This window comes from Prinia subflava, chromosome 2, assembly GCF_021018805.1.
Source record: "Prinia subflava isolate CZ2003 ecotype Zambia chromosome 2, Cam_Psub_1.2, whole genome shotgun sequence".
Taxonomy (NCBI): domain Eukaryota; kingdom Metazoa; phylum Chordata; class Aves; order Passeriformes; family Cisticolidae; genus Prinia; species Prinia subflava.
This window is the reverse complement of record NC_086248.1, coordinates 60,824,578-60,841,197: the sequence shown is the minus strand read 5'-3', so window position 1 is coordinate 60,841,197 and position 16,620 is coordinate 60,824,578. Positions and strand designations below refer to the sequence as shown.

Here is a 16,620-nt window from a genome sequence, read left to right as displayed (position 1 = left end):
CACCTCAATTTAGCAACCCAATGGCCAGGATTTAAAATGATCAGAGGTTGCAAATAGCAAAGCTGGTTCCCAATTCCTCAGTTTAATAAACTACTATGTCTGCATCATCTCCTCTAAAATCAATGACACTGAATTCTAAATTCACTCAATCTATAAAAAAAAATAGCTTTAATTTACAAAATTGCAACATGCAATCCTGAGAATCATATTAAGGTACATTGAGGTCAAAGGGGCTGCCTTCAAAGATAGGCTTGCTCCTCATGTAGGCACATCAAAACTCATTTTGTTGTAATTAGTTCAGGTATTGATAACTGCAGTTGCACCAGCAAAAAGCTCTTTTTAGCATCCAGTTGGATGCACATTTCACAGACAGCTAGCACTGAATTACATCTTCTAAGGCCACACTACTAACAGCATGCAAGCCAGCTATTTTACAACTATGTTTTTACCTTTCCATATACTACAGTCACGCTTTCAACTGCTGAGAAGACATGCCCAGAATGACACTTGCTGCTAGCATGAGAGATGCTGAAAGTGATGGTGACAAGCATCTAGTTCTAAAGATGTCTGATGACTTCAGGCACCAACCTGACAATCAATTTTAAACTGAGAATTTGCTGTAGGAAGCAAAAGCTCACAAATAGTGCACACATAGTCCTGCAAAGGTTCAAGCTGGGCATTTGCAAACTGAGGAGCTCAACACTGGCTGGTCCGAGAAGATATTGGCTAAATTTGCTGCCTTTCACAGCAGGGAAAACTGTATCTCATTTGCTTAAAACTGATTGTTTTTAGTGAAGGCTTACTGTGATGCAGTTTTGTACAGACAGGAACATTTATCTATTTACAGTGATTCCAAGAATCACAGTGTGATAAAAGATCTCTTTGAGCCACCTGGTCCTTCAAGGTCTCCTCTGGGTTCTAGTCTCCAGCAGTCTCCAGAAACCACCCCCAGCCCTTGGGGTTTCAGTCAATGTCAACCTAAGCCCTTCTATGGATATATTAGGTCTTCAATAAACAGTCCTCACCAGTAAATGGTCATGCTGAGACCAAGACAAATATAAAAGGGAAAACACTGTTTTGTAGATCCTTCACGCTCTCCTCCTGAAAATAAAGTGAATTGCTATACAGGGTGCTAGAGATTTATTTAACATTGCCTGCTGTGAACTTTTACTCAGAGCAAGCTTGAACACCCTGGGTAGCCTGAAACAATGAAGAGATTCAATGAAGAGGTCTTAAAAACACCTTTCTTTTCTCTAGCTTGACATGGCAGTTATCATTTGGGAAACCCTGGCCTGCAGGCACAAGACAGAGTAGCAAATCATAAGATTTTAGGTTACAGGGAAGGTATTATGTAGCTGTAGAAATTAATCTAAGCTTAACATAAAGCAGACCTCATGATGAGGTCAAAGGCTAATTCAACTGGTGTAAACCTGGTATCTTCCACAGCCACCACTTCCATTTACATGATTTTAATCTTTTCTGATGAAAAGGGTGGTGGTCTGCTCTGAGGATGATACCTAGGTATAACTGGCTGACACTCAGATCCTGATCATCCTGCCCTGGTTAATGAACATTGATTTTGTGCCCCGGTGGAAGAGATTTTTTTCTGATGCATGCCATTTAAATTCATTTTATGCTGCTGCTTAGTGTGGCTTGGCAAGTCAGAGGCAAATCAGCGTTCTATGTCTAAATGAGACTCCTGAGCTGGGAAATGACAGATCCTGTGGATTAACAGCTGAAGATAAATTTCTCTCCCCTATTGCTACTTGGCTACTGACTCAACAAGTTGACCTTGAAGTGGATCACAACCAACTTGAACAGAAGTACTGCTGCGCAACCATGACTATGACACAACCATTTAATTTTATTCTTAATTCTACACAGAGGAGGGTGTTCTATAGAAATAAAAATCCAACACTTTTTGAGCTCCACAGCTGAATCTTATAAACTCAACACATTTGAAGAAAAACACTGGGCACTGTTCATGCATGTTGGCATATAGGAGTGGATGTCTTCCACTACTTTGCTAGACAGGCAAAGTAGTATGGTGGGAGTGCTCTCCCATTTCACTAAGTTTTGTTTTTTGAACTGGATAACCAGGAGGTTATCCTGTGTGTTCTAATTGTGTTCTAATATTTTTGGTTTTCTTTCTGCTTTTTCTGTGCACATATATGAATGGTGTTATTAAGGGAAAAAACAAACTAGCAGTTACAGAAAACTTGTAATTAAAACTTGTTATTGCCATGACAGCAGCAATAATTTGGGTATTAAAGATTTCCTACAGAGGCAACAACTGAAAAAACAGGATGGTATAAAGGTTAACTCTCAGGTGAAGATGGACTTGCTTGTGAGGGAGCAACAGGCTGGGAGCTAACACAGATACTTCCTCCCAGTTCTGTAACTTGTGATATGGTTACAGAAGTCAGTGTGGAGGACTCTGGTGAGAAAACAGCAGCTGCACTTCAGGAAAATGTTTTGCAAGGGATGCTTAGTGCTCTAAATATTCTTCTAGAGACTAATTCTTTAAATACATGCACAGTCAACTACAGTGTACTAGAGAACTTCTTTGAAAATCCCGTTAGGAAACCCTGTAATCACTCCTGCAGTATACCATCTCTCAGAAAAGGATCATACTTTGGGGGTTGCAGTTCTCTGTCTAGGCAATACCATCAAGTCCACAAAATGTGGCTGCATGCACCACTGCAGACTAGAACACCAACAGTGAAGAGAGAAAGATGATGCCTGGGTCAGGGAAGGAGACATCTCATTCCTTCTCAGTGACAAGGTCATTCATTTCCCTTTTAGGCACAAGGAAATAGTGCTGTGCCAAAAGCCATGCAGGTGTGTGAGTGAGTGACATGCAGGTTTTCATTGTACCGTCACAGCAACGTTAGTAAAAAGAAAACAAAAAACTAAAATCCCTGCTACAATTCAAGTATCTCTGTATCTTTCATGTGATTTTTATATTCCTTCTGCAGCCAGATGGGATGTTCACAAACATTTTTTAAAAATGCCAAGGTCCCACAGCAAGCCCAGTTTACATCACTACCTACCCATACTGGTCAGGCTGCTGCCCTGAGGGAGCCTGAGTGTTGCCACAGTTCGGGCACAGTGAAGAAAACGTGGGGTGTCTGGCAGCCCCAGACTGGCTGGGATGAGCAGCTGACCTAATGTGCGGTGGCCTGAAGCAGAACAAAAGAAGAGCCTCTCTGGATTTGATCTGTATCACAAGTCCAAGTCATTGTCAAATACCTGCCTTCCATATGGGAGTCTTGAGGACTTGCAGGAAGAGCCAAAAGCCATTATGCTTTCTCCTCTACAGCTGACTTGAGATCAAAGAGGAAAACAGTGTGCTTGCAACCCCCTAGCATGAGAGCGGTGCGACAAGTTCCTCCTAATTTGCAGCTTATAAATAAACCTTCTGCCAATATTTGTGACAGAGATTCAGTGACTGCTCAGCTCTTCCATAGGTGCTGGATCACTGGAATGGGCAGTAGGTGATAGAAATGCTCTGAAATGGTGCAGTTTTGTCCAGTCAAAGCTAGAAAGAAAAAGCAGCTCTACAAAACTGACTTGGGAGGAAGATGTGAGATAGAAGTGGTAATCATTTAACCCAGTTTTTGATCAAACACTACACGCTATGCCCAACGTGTAAGCTGAATCACAACCAAATACTTTCCACTTAAAGTCTTTTCTTGCTGTCAAGACCAACAAACGTGAGCTTTTCCTTTCATTCTATGATTACAGAGAAATCCTGTTCCTGCAGCTGCAGTGATGGCCTATTTATTCCTTCGTGCCTGACCTATCAGCTTATAGCCTAAACCAGACAGACAGAAGCAGACTTCCATAAATCCTACTAGACAGGTCTGTTAAAACAACCAACAGGAGAAAGGGACTGCTGGTTCACAGCTATCTGCTGCAGTGTGGTCTGTTTTAAGGGAGCCTGTTTCTATTTTACTGAGCAAGAACATCAAGTCCACTAAATTAACTGTTATTGTTTTAAAAGTTTGCTGCTGCTTATCATTAGTAGCCACCTGCCTTTCAAGCTCTCAAAACAAGAAAGTAACAAATACAAGGATACACTGGCTTCCTATTTCTTGTTTAACATTGCATCCTGGAATAAGAGCAACTCCAGTCCACAAACAGTGGTCTTGAATGATAAATACCTGGATGAATGTACGTGCATCTGTGTATGCATATATGTAAGTGCAGTCAGCAATACACACACTTACGAACACGTTCACCAGAGGAGTGCAACTAGATTTGTGTAATTCTCTAAATTATGGACCTTCTCGCAACAGAAAAAGGTAATAAATATGCCAGGAGTTATTTGAGTCCAGGAAAACGTGGATGTTAATCTGAAAAGTTTCACCACAAAAAGAAGATTTAATTGCAAATATTCAGGTATTTTAAGAATGACACGGACAGCAAAGTGCCTTTTACCAAGACCCATATGGCAACATGAAGCTATGCTGCCCCAAGGGGAGACAAGAAGACAGTGGTTCTTACCTCTGCAGTCCTGTTTGCAGGTTCTCTATTATGGATGCGTAAGAGGCAGGTATCAATTCCAGATAACTACAGATTATTTTTACGTCTGCCTCTCCCCTCCAGCTGCTCCCCTCAGCCTGCCCTCCTCTGCCCCTCTGCAGGCCTGCTTAGGAGTGAGAACATCCAAGAGAAGAGAACTGCCATCAGCACTGCTGCTCAAAACATGGGGCAGCAGATGCAAGAGTTGATGGGCAGCTTCACAGGCTTCTGTACTCTCTGGTAGGAGTAAGCTGCTGAGGACATGTTGGCCCTCTCTTTACCAGAGATAAAAAAAGTATAAAAACTCAAAAAAGTTTAAAGTTGCAGAAGGCTTGTCTAATGTCACTGCAATCCCGTGGGTTTTCCTAAAGCTATAATGCCAAGACCCAAACTAGAAGTGGCCATCGTCACCATTGCCACAATTGCTTTTTGAGAGGATCTCAAACAGGCAACAGCATGCTTTCTCCTTAAGAAAAAGAGATGATTAGAAAAAAGTGTTCTTTGGACACACCATCTCCTCCCAGAGATCAGGGAACAGCTAGAACATGTATAAATGCACATTCACACACCTACACAGTACTGTTACTTCAGAAATGACAAGGAAAACATTCCTGCTTATTTAAACTCCTTTCACCTGCATGCGTACCTGCTCTGAGCGGAGTTTGCAGCAGCCTGCATCACCGCAGCAGCCGCCTCCTGCGCCTTACGGTTCACAGTTGGCATGGGTGGGCCCATCCCAGGGCCTCCCTGCTGAGACATGCCAGGAGAATTAGGGGTCATACTGCTCATGTTCCCGGGAAATGGTCTGCTCTGCATCCCAGCTGATGGCATCCGTCCCAGGGGCATGGTACCACAAGGCTGGCTGGGCCCCTGCCCGTGCATCTGGCTGTTGGCATTTATACCCATGCCGGGTCCCGGGCCACTGTAACTTGTGTTGGGTACACCGCTGTACGTCGGGGGTCTGGAGTAGTTTCCTGAACAAAATGATAAAAAAGCACAGAGAAAAACATTAAAACTGTTGAGCAAATATTTCTGTTTAGGAAGCTAGCAGCTGCAGGACTTACGTGTGAACTAACGCGACCCACGCTGGCCTCAAAGGACAACGCTTTTACACGAGGACAGAGAAGCAGTGGAACAAACTGCCCAAGCAGGCTATGCAGACTCCTGCATGGAGGTTTTCAAAACCCAGTTGGATAAAGCCAAGAGTAACCAAGTCTGATCCTTTATCTGACCCTGATTTGAATACCAGAACAGCCCTTGAGCACCCTTCCAACCTGAATGATCCTATGAACCTGATTTTCATGTATCCTTCAATATTTTTTGTCTAAAGTATGTTCCAAGGCAATAGGAAATAAAGAAAAGCACAGTCGTCAGAGGGCTAAGAGCACAGCACAAATACACAACAGTACTACAACAGTAGACAGAAATGTGGCATGTGAGAAGCCCATTATGTAAGTTCAAGGGAAAAATCTTATTTCTGTAATTTCATGTTCTCATTCCTTTGTCTTTCTGCAGTTTCAGCAACAGGCTTCTTGCTCCTTAAATGGGCTCTGCCCATGTAAGACAGAGATGATTCGGTGTGGACTGGCGAGGATGACTGCTGGGGTCAGAGAAAGATTCCTGCTCTCTCCTGCCCCACCCTGCTTTTCTAGTAAATTCAGTTTGGCTATGTCAGCATAAGGAGTGGTAGCTTACAGTGCAACTCCTCTGAGAAAACTAGTCTTATACAAGTAAGCAGCAACAGTACAAAGATGCTCATATAAGCAGGTGCCTGATGAAGGATGGCATGAAAACCTGGCTGAACCCAATCTGTGTTGTCACTGGAGTAAAGTGCTCTGCTTGCAGCAGCTTAACTCATTTGAGTGCTGATTTTCCTGTCATGTTGAAATCTCAAGAAAAATCAAGTATACAGCATGCAATGTTACAAAAACAAACCCAGGCAGCATGAGAAAGAGGAAAAAAAAAAGAAAGCTAAAGATATGATAGAAAACTATTTTAGGAAACATATCACATTGCACTACTTCAGTCATCAGTTTTGACTTGTCTTCATTTCCATCTCATCCAGATTAGTGGAAACATGACCCATTCCCTCCCTGTGGGATGCCACAAAGCAGAGTTTCCTGACTACTCAGATATTCCCACGCTTATTTGAAGGCAGAAGCCCTTGGATTCTTCCTCTGATTGTGCCGATCAGCCATGCCTCTCCCCAGGCCTCAGCTACCAGGCAGAGGAATTGGTGGCATCCAACTCCCGTTTGTACTTAAAATAAACATATTCATCCATCATTTGAATGCACACATAATTAATTCATATGCTCCTGCTGCTGTGCTTTTGCTAATCTTCTCCTCTCCACCCTAGAACTGACTCACTCTACTACAAGATCTCCTCGGCGAGAACGTATGAGACCTACGCTTCCCAAGGAAATGAAGCAATGTTCTCCTCTGCTTTAAAATCCCAGTTTCTGCCTGGGAGTCCTCAAAGAAGGATCCCCAATATGTGGTTCAGCAGAGATGAAAGGCTCCAGATTCAGCTTTATGCTGGCTTAAGGCTGCCCTGTCACTTTGCCTCCTCCTCTAGGCTTGGCTGCTGGCAGCTGAATATTCTCTGTTCAGTGAGCCATCGCCCCCAGCCAGAGTTTTGGTTGCTGAGACCTGCTCAAGCCATGCATCTGATCCAGCGTGACTACAGACTGCAGGGTTGACTAGTTTCACCCTGCTCTGCTATGTGTTACAGTCAACAGCACACAACTTGGATGTTGCTCTGGGTCTCCAGCTGCTTTGTGCAAGAAAAATGTAAAACAGCACGATGGTGTGTATGTGCACTCCAAGATTATGCACAGCAGTTCACATGCATTATGTACATGCTATTAGTAACACCACTTCCCAAAGTGAAGCAAATTCTCTCTCTACACCAGCAGACCTGATATCCATGATCACTGGGAGCTACTGTCAGTCCAATTTACATAAAGCCAATTTGTTTTGTCATTTAGGGCCTACAAAGTACCTTCAGCAGTATGTGTGGAGGAGCAAACACCAATGCTAAAACACTACTGCTGTTTTGATGTTATTTTTTTGTTTTTGGGACACAAAATTAATCTTTTGTGCTTTGGCTTTTCCAGCATACACACAACACAGAAAAAACCAGAGAAATCTTCTCCATAAAAATATGTGGCTCAGTTAAAATAGCTCCTAATCATTCATCTCCAGGGATACACATCCAAGAGCACAGGGAAGTCGGATCTTTTTAGCAAGGAAAACAAGTTTCAGTGTTTTTTTCCATTTTTTTCCCTAAGCATTTCCTCAATACCTCAAATAGTATTCTTATATTAGCTATTCTTATACCTTTCCCAGACAAAAAAAAAAAAAAAAAAAAGGAAAAAAGAAAAGAAAAAAAAAAAAGAGAAAAGAAAAAAAGAAAAAAAAAAGGCCAAACAAAATACAAGAGGAATTGCCAGGAATGAGGAGTGCAATCTTATTTCCATGTTTCTCTAATAGATTAGTAATTTGTTGGCAGTGGCTTTGACAGAAAACAGATGGATGCAGCATTAAACACAATGAATGCAGCAGATGCTAGGCCAGCCCACATCAGCTGGACGTGTCAGGCAGCCAAGTTCAAGAGCCCACACTTTTCAAGTGGGTACAAGCCTGGCAACAGCGGCTGCACAGTACTACTGAACAACTCCTCCCCTCCATATCTGAGGGGTTTTTGATTCCAACTCCCCCTTGGCAGAGTAGAACTGTGCCCAGAGAGACGACATCTCTAATGCATGGGAAAAAACAATGCTGTAACAGGAATCAGGAGGAAAAAAAGAAGTGTAATGAAGATAAAGTATAAAAAAGCTGACTAGCAACCTGCCAAAGACAGATGTTCATACTTACTGCTGAAACTCTGGTCCACTTTGTTCAGGTTTGCTGAACAAAGTGCTCTGAGATCTTGCCATTTCTAGGCAAACTGAAAAGAGGGAAATTTGAGAACTACCTGTTAGCTCTTTGCTTTAGAGACACAAATCAGATTCACCGTATTAACAGCATCTTAGAATAGTTCTAGAATTTTTTACATGTGCACTTAATCATCAAGTTATTCTTCTACAGACAATTTAAATGTGTTGTTCTGAATTCCTCTGAACTATTTTACCCAGGGGACTACAGTAAGATACAGTTGATATTTAAATCTTAGCTCCATAGACTCTTGCATACATGGGTCTGGATTCAGAGGTCCAGACTGAAGACACAGAGGGCATATCATCCTTAAGATGCTACCATTTTAATTAAAATCTGGGATTAAAATCAGTGGGAACTAGACAGCAAAGTGCTTTTGTGAAGTGAGTCCAACATTAAAAGCACAAATACTCAATTCATACTACTTTATCACAAGCAAAAGCAGGTTTAATTTAGAGTGACGCTCTGGGGTTCTGGTTCAAACAGTAGTGATTTTTCTCTTTGTTATACCCCAACAGAAAAGCTTTACTGCTGAATTGAGTAGGGAAAGTTAGGAAGACAGGATGCATTTCTGAGATGTTTTACTGATTCACAGGAAGCTTTTCTCTGCCTCAGTCTTAAAAGATCCAACTGACTATGGCATCTGACTGCTCTCCAGAGTGCATTTAAGGGACATTTTGCTGTGGTAGCAGTCTGATTCTTGGGTCATAGACCACAGCTTCATTAGCCCCCAAGCTAGATGTTGTCCAAATACAAACCGAAGAGATCCTTTCAGTAACAACTTCCATCCTTGTTCTGCCCTTTTTTTTTTTGTATCTTGGGTACAGGAAAATGCTGAGATTTAATAAAAAATTAAAATTCATCTTCTGTACTGCATGCTTCTGTGTTGTATCCCAGACACACAGAAGTGTGGAGCCAAAGCCATTTATTATTTTTGTAGGAAATGGTTTCAGAGAATTGGACTAGGACCCAGTATAGAACTGCTTCCTGGGAAAATATATTCTGCTCTTATTATAGTTCTAAGTGTCATGTAAACACATGAAAATCAAATAAATCAACCATAGGCATGAAATGGATCATTCTGCTCTCATGAACTGGGGGCTAATACTCCCAGTCCAAACTAAATGGTGTGTCTTTACTATGGTGAGCAGTTCCACTGCACAGAGGACACTAGCCTTGAGCAATTGTTTTCAGGACAGCACACAGTGAAATCCAGTATTCAAAGCTGGATCAAAAGCTTAGTGTTCAGAATGCTTTGATGCATATATGAAAATACAAATAGTCCTGTCAAACCCAGCTTAAGCGTAACAATATTCTGGAAGAAGGCCTATGTGAACAAAACATGGAAAACAAATCAGATCCATGAGAATTACTTTACTTTAATAATTTAAGAACTTGGTTTCAACCCAGGTGATTTTTAATATATTTCCTATTTTGGCAGAAAAAGGAAAATGGGATAGCATTATTATATATTCATAATTGCTGGCATAAGATCATGCTTTGTAATAGGGTATGTTAAGAGTTGCAATTAAGGATTATTTTCATTTAAAATGAAAAAATGTTATTAAAACCTTAAGTCCAGGTAAACACATAATTTGGAAATATCATTATCTTCATCCCTGGATTTTATTAATTGTTAGATCACCTGGTGAAAATGTAGTATTCTTCTGATCAAACTGTTACCTATAGAGCTGACAGTCTGCAAGGCCTTAGTTTTATGATGACCAGTGCACAGAATCACTGGTACTTTCCAAGCACTGGCAGAAGAACATGGTTTTCATCCATCACACTGTTCACCAAACTCTTCTGAAATGGCCTGTTAATGACAATGATGCTCATTTTCTTCCTGTCCCTCAAGTTCACTTTTTAATAGCAGTTTCTTCCTGACCATGACCCATAAAATCATTACATAGGCACTTTCATCTACAGAGGGAGGAAAAGAACTGCTGAACTCAAGCAAAAAAAGAAAGTAGTATTTGGCGTGTTACTTAAATGCATTGATTTAGTACAAAAACCTTTCCATTCAATCAGTGTGGATGGCTAATGTTTTACTGCACTTGACACCCACTATTCCCATGGTTCAGAATCTCAGCAGCAGCAGTACAGCTGGAAGTCAGGATAGCACATCATAAATCCACTGGATTTTTTACCAGTTAAGCTAGTTGCTCACTGTGCAGATAAAAATAAGCACTTGGACAGCATTTTATGGCCACAAAATGCTTTCCAAATAAAAGGAGAGCACCAGTCAACTGGAGTTGGGTAATTAATCTTCATACATGGCTATAAGGCATTACTAGCCCCATTTTATAGTTAAGGAAAGCAAAGCAGAGAAATGAATCTACTTGCCTAAGTTGAAAGATGATGTAAAAGGCAGAGCCAAAATTAGAAAATGGGAAATCTTGGCTTGTAGCCCTGTGCTCAGAACACTAAACCGAAATGCTACCCAGAGATGAAACAGAAAGGAACATTGCACAGGGCAGCAAGGCTCCTTGCAAACAAACATCAGAACTAGTTCTCAGAAACTCGGGAGACCGAAATAACCATCCCTGCCAGCACGGCAGAGTCACGGAGCCCTACAGAAATTCCCATCGCTGGCTCAAGTCCTTTCTGAGGCTTTTAAGTAAGAAAGCAACAGTAGGACGTGCTGAAATAGAAAAGCTTCTTCACGTCCCTCTAAAGAAAATACTGACCCTTATACATTCCATGGCTTGACTTCAGCTTCATTAAACCCCTAAACAGATGCATACTTTATAAAGGTTATCCATTAAAGACAAAACAATAGACAAGTTCAAGGTTGTCCAGGGGCAAAAATTGTGTATTCTATTTTTGTTTTACTTCCCCACCAATTCTGTCAAACAAGCAAAATAAAAGAAACTGTCTCTCTCAGTCTGAAGGGTTAGTTAAGATTCACAAACCGTATGCATTAGAGCTCAACATTCTATTTCCACAGTAGCCACTGTATTATTATGCTTGTTAGAAGACTTTACCCTCAAAGTCACCATGCAATTTCAGGTTGGCCTTGGGATTTCATCCAAGAAAAGAAGTCCTATTTTGGGATTGGTGTTGTGACCCTTATTCCATGCTTGCTCAAATGCAGCCTCATCACAGAGATGACATGCTTGGGCTCCTAAACAATAGACCTGGCAATGCCACAGATTCATCATTTCCTTGCCTAATTTAAGGTCACTATTTTTATACAGAGAAAGGTGCTAATAACAGAAACAGCTTCTTCCACAGGGTGCAGCTCCACCTTTGGATACAGCTTTATTGGTTTAGGTTTTTTTTTTTTTTTAAACGCAGAGTGGTGTGTGTTTGTTTTTGTTGTTTTTAACATACCTACTCACATACATGATACATACATATATATATATATATATATATAAAAATTATTGTATCTATTTCCAGCAAGCATGTTACCTTGTGGTCCATACTGGCTCATCTGAGGCCCATAAGTACCACTTGAATTACTCTGCTGAAAGCTACCAATTCCAGGATGCACTTGACCTCCAGGTGAGGGATGTGGTGACATGGAAGGTCCAGTTTGTTGAGGCCCATACTGTGACATTTGGGGGTTCCTCTGTATGCCTGCCATAAAACCTATAGGGAAAAAAGCATCAAAGCAAAAATGAATATTCAGGTAACTGTTCTTTATTTTTAAAAAACCTTTGGCATCAAAATAAATCAACCCTATTTAGTTATCTCAGACTAAGAATACCCAGAAAACTACTGTTGTTCATGCAAACAAAATCAAACATATCTCCAAGTCAGTAATGATGTCTCAACCACCAAAACCTGTACATAGGTTTGAATACCTTTACTTGTAAATAAAGACAGGGCAGTCCTGCTTAGTTACAAATGGGTGTTAATTTTAAAACTAAAACAACTTTTAGGGAAAAAAAAATTAAAGGCAATTATATGCATTACTTAATTAGCAGTACTAGGGAATTTGCCTGATGACTTATGGTGGGAGTATCACATCTTCCAAAATTATACGTCACTACCAAAATGCCTCACTTCAACAAACTCACCAGAGCTAAAATATACCTCTATGTGAAGACCAATGATACCAACCAGCAGTAACAGTTGCTTTCTTATGTATTGCTGCTCTAGGTCCTTCTTTTAGTCATTTCCCTGCGGATTCCACTGCATTCTCTCCGTTTTCCCTTTTGTAAATGTATTAATGAATCCCAATTTAATTTAAGGTTCAAAAGTTACAGCAAGAGACTTAGTGAAACAGTATCAAATTTGGAAGCTGCACATGAAGGAACAGAACTAAGCCTATTAAATGAAAGGAGAAGAGGGTTTTCTGGTGGGGTTTTAAAGTTTTCATGAACTGGGAAAAATCCTGCAATCCTGCCCATGAAATGTCTATGTAGGGATGCTGGGTTTCTGGTGTTTTATACCCTGAAAGGTTTTAGTGCTGCTTTGAATGTTGAAGAGTATGTGCTGGCAAAATTTAGGTTTTTTTTTTAAAAATTTCTGGAGGAAATCCACTTTCTTTCCTGTTCTGCTAGCATATTAGATTTCATCTTTCCGTTTCCCTGCGAGGCAAATCCCACGCATGCCAGCAGCCAGCTCTGGCCGTGCTGCCACCGTGCCGGGTGACCCTGGTGAGCGGCACTAGAGGATGCCTCTCCCACAGGGCTCCTGCTGGTCAGCACCAAACATCACCCTCCCCTCCCCAGACACTCAATGCCTGATTAATGAAGAGAGGTCATCTTTTCTGAGCCATATCCAGACACGCGATCAAACTCATAACTGAAAACACTGAGGTGCAGGTTGTAAGGATAAAAACCAGGAGATGAGGTGACTTTGCACCCCTTGTGCCCAGTTCTCCCATGCTATGAACAGCTCAACCCATGTTGTGCTAAAACTCCAACTGCAAGATTTGGCGGAATATGCACCAGTTTTTCCTGATCTTTGTGCAAGCCCCAAGACGAGGATCTTTATCACACCTGTACTGCAAAGTCAGAGCCTGGCACTTGCTCCGGAGCTAGAGAAGACATTGACACACAACACACCAAAAAACTGTGTGCAAAGTGGCAGCTTGGAAATTGGTCTGTACTGACTGGAAAACTCCACACTTCTGCAAAGGAAAACTTGCATGACCTTCTCCATTTAGCTTTACTTTGAAACAGACCCCTTGATTTTTGAAACAGTTCCACTCTGGGCTCAACTCCTATTACAAAGCCTATGTCTTCTGCTAACAGTGCTGTAATTTAGAAACCTAATACAATTGTATGTCTGTACAAAATAAATGCCAATGTTCCTGACACACACCATGTAGATCACTCCTGTGGGATCCATTTGAATGAAAAAATTTGTACTGGTCACACTAAGATTTTTATTACAAAGACAGTAAAGTTACTCCTGTGTCTAGTACAGGAGTGAGGGTTCTTTTTCTGTTCAGCTTTAAATCTATATGCGGTAACTTTCCAAACATTGCAGTAGTGATTAAGGTTTTTCAGCCCCATTATCATTGCAAGCAGTACTTCTCTTAACACCACAAGGAAGGGTGATACACTGAACAGTTACTGGTACAGTAATTTCCTGAAATGATGCAGAAGAACTGCTGGTTTTTGAAGCTAATGGACAACATGGACTAATGTCTAACAAAAACCATGGAGATTATCAGTTTTAACCAGCTCTGCTTTTGTCAAAAAGGCTTCTCAAGGGACCAGAGTAATGAGTAATAAGTAAGTAATAAGTAAAAACAAGTGTTTCTACTCAAATGACTTCTTCTTCAGTAAACTCCTCTTCATTCATTTCAGATGCTGTGGAATGGACTGTACAGCTTTATGTACAGTCATAAATAAAACATGCCAGGAGGAGAGTGGGACACTTGTGTCCATCCAGATAAACTTTCCCACTCAGTCCTGGTAACCTCATCTGGATGACTCCTGTGCATGTGCCCTTGTCCTGCCTTATCCATGCTCTGGGCTGTGGCTCAAGGGAGGATTGGCCAAAACCAGGCCAGGGGCATGCCAGTAACTCAAGAGCAGAGATAACTGTGTGATCCTACTCAAACTCATGCTCTAGCCTTAGTTTAATGAAGATGTTGATTAACACAATAAAACAGGAACACACTCCTGGATGGTTTTTTATGTGAGGAATGAGTTTTGTCATCTCAGAGGGTAGGATTCCTCTCAAATCAAGGTTGGCTTTGGTTCTCTTGAAGGAAGATAAAGAATTAAGGAAAAAGTGTCCTGAAATTCAGGAAGAATATCTGTGCTATACTATGTTCTGTTACTGTCTGTACTGAAGCATGATGTTAAAACAGGACATGCTCCAATTCCCTGCCAGAGAGCAGAGCAGTCCTTTCAGCTACAGATGAGATGTGGAGTAGGAAAGAACAGTTCTTACTGTGATCTGGATTCCATTACAACATGGAGGAGTGTATCCTCATCAACCTCCATGAGAGTCCAGTCAATATCCACAGGTCAGTGAATGAGTTTGAAGTTTTAAATATTTGCAGAAAGCTCAGATGTCTTAGAGAGAAAAGGGTTCCCAGTCAACACATTAACATTCATGCATCATAAAGAAAAAAACCCCATCAATTCTAAAAATCTTATCAGAAATGAAAGGGAGCAGCTGGCATACATTCATTTTTCCTTATTTACACACATTTTCCCTAGTGTTCAACTTCATTTTATAGCCGATACAAAAAGAAATAAATTTTCTTTCCAGAAAATTAGATCTAAGATAAAGTTTTCTTCTGTAAAGAATGGAAGTAGGATTACATTAGAGGTGCACTGGAGTAATGGCAGTGAAGTGATTCAACAGCCAGACTGCATCTGACATGTCAACCCCTGTGACAACAAGGTGGGTTGTTTTGTCTTTTAGACTGTTAGGAAACAGCTATGAATTAAGCCTTTAAAATTTGCAGAGGCAACATACTCATCAGTGAACAAATCTACTCCCTTCCCTTAATATTAATGATAAAAAGAGGCAGAGGTGATGCTTTACTTGCCATCACAACAGAAGATTACTTATTGAAAAAACACTTGAATGGGTTTTAGCAAACTAAGCTATTTCACAAGCAGCTGAATAAAGGGACCCTGCCAGAACCATTCTCTTCCTTTTTAGTTAGCTTTTATACTACATTTACACATGTGAAGAATGACTGTATTAAAAACCATTTTAATATTGCAGAGTCATCTTTGCAGGTTTTTTTTTTTTTTGTTCTCAGTGGAAGCGTAGCATACTATTAACAATTATCAAACCATAACAATAATGAAAAATGTTTGCATGTTCAAATCAAACATATATAGAACGTTTAAAAATGGTCAGGTAACATTTTAGTTTTCTTCTTTCTTTTTAGCAAAATACAGAGAAAAAATAAACAAAGCAATGCTTATGATAGAAGTGTGTCTGCTCCTTTGATGAAGGAAAAGACAAAAATGAAGCTTCTGGTGTTCTAAAGAGCACTAACACCTGGTAATACACATCATATGGCTAATACCACCTACGATGCCTTTTTAAAAACATTTATAACCTTGTCTTTCCCTCGGGCATATGAATACAGAAAACAGATATACAATAGTGAATTACTAAAGCTTAATGAAATTATGCACTAAGGTTGTCTTACTAACACTTGTACATTGACCAATACAAACCCATCTGTTTCTTGAATGCTATCACCTTAGCACTACCCATGAAACGTGCACCCACAGAATGTGCTGGGTGCTACTGTAAAATCTCAGATAGATTCTTCTGGTATTTTAAAATCTGGGCTTGAATATGAAAAAACCTTACAGAAAAGTAGAAGCTCAAACAGAAGGGAAGTGGCTGCAAAGGAACGGGTTATTGCATATCAGTTGATGGACAGCAATTGTCTACTGGCACACACTTAACCCATGGTCAATGAGAGGTCTTTTGATTTAGCCAGGAGTAGTCCATCGATTTTCATGAATGAATTAAACCTGAAAGCATGTGCAACACTTACTCATTTTAAACTCACAAAAACTTTGGTGTTTACAGTGATAGCAGATCTTCATTAACTTACGCATCTGATAAATCAAAAATGAGGAAAAGCACAATGCGCAGCAGTATATTGTAAAAATGAACTTCCCAAGAAAAATACACTGGACTACAGCTTTTTCTGGAGGGTCATGCTTAGTGACAGAGCTTGGGACCAAAACAACTGAGAAACCTT

At 40.6% G+C, this 16,620-nt stretch overlaps 1 protein-coding gene across 1 annotated transcript in view; it reads right to left on the bottom strand.

The window, feature by feature from the left end:
* ARID1B (AT-rich interaction domain 1B) overlaps positions 1 to 16,620 on the bottom strand; it is a 322,513-nt gene that overhangs the window by 53,826 nt on the left and 252,067 nt on the right. The window contains exons 8-9 of the mRNA XM_063390178.1: positions 11,883 to 12,062; positions 5,174 to 5,501 (exon numbers count right to left, since the gene is read on the bottom strand). Of these exons, the coding sequence (XP_063246248.1) occupies positions 5,174 to 5,501; positions 11,883 to 12,062 (508 nt within the window). The remainder of the gene's footprint in view (positions 1 to 5,173; positions 5,502 to 11,882; positions 12,063 to 16,620) is intronic.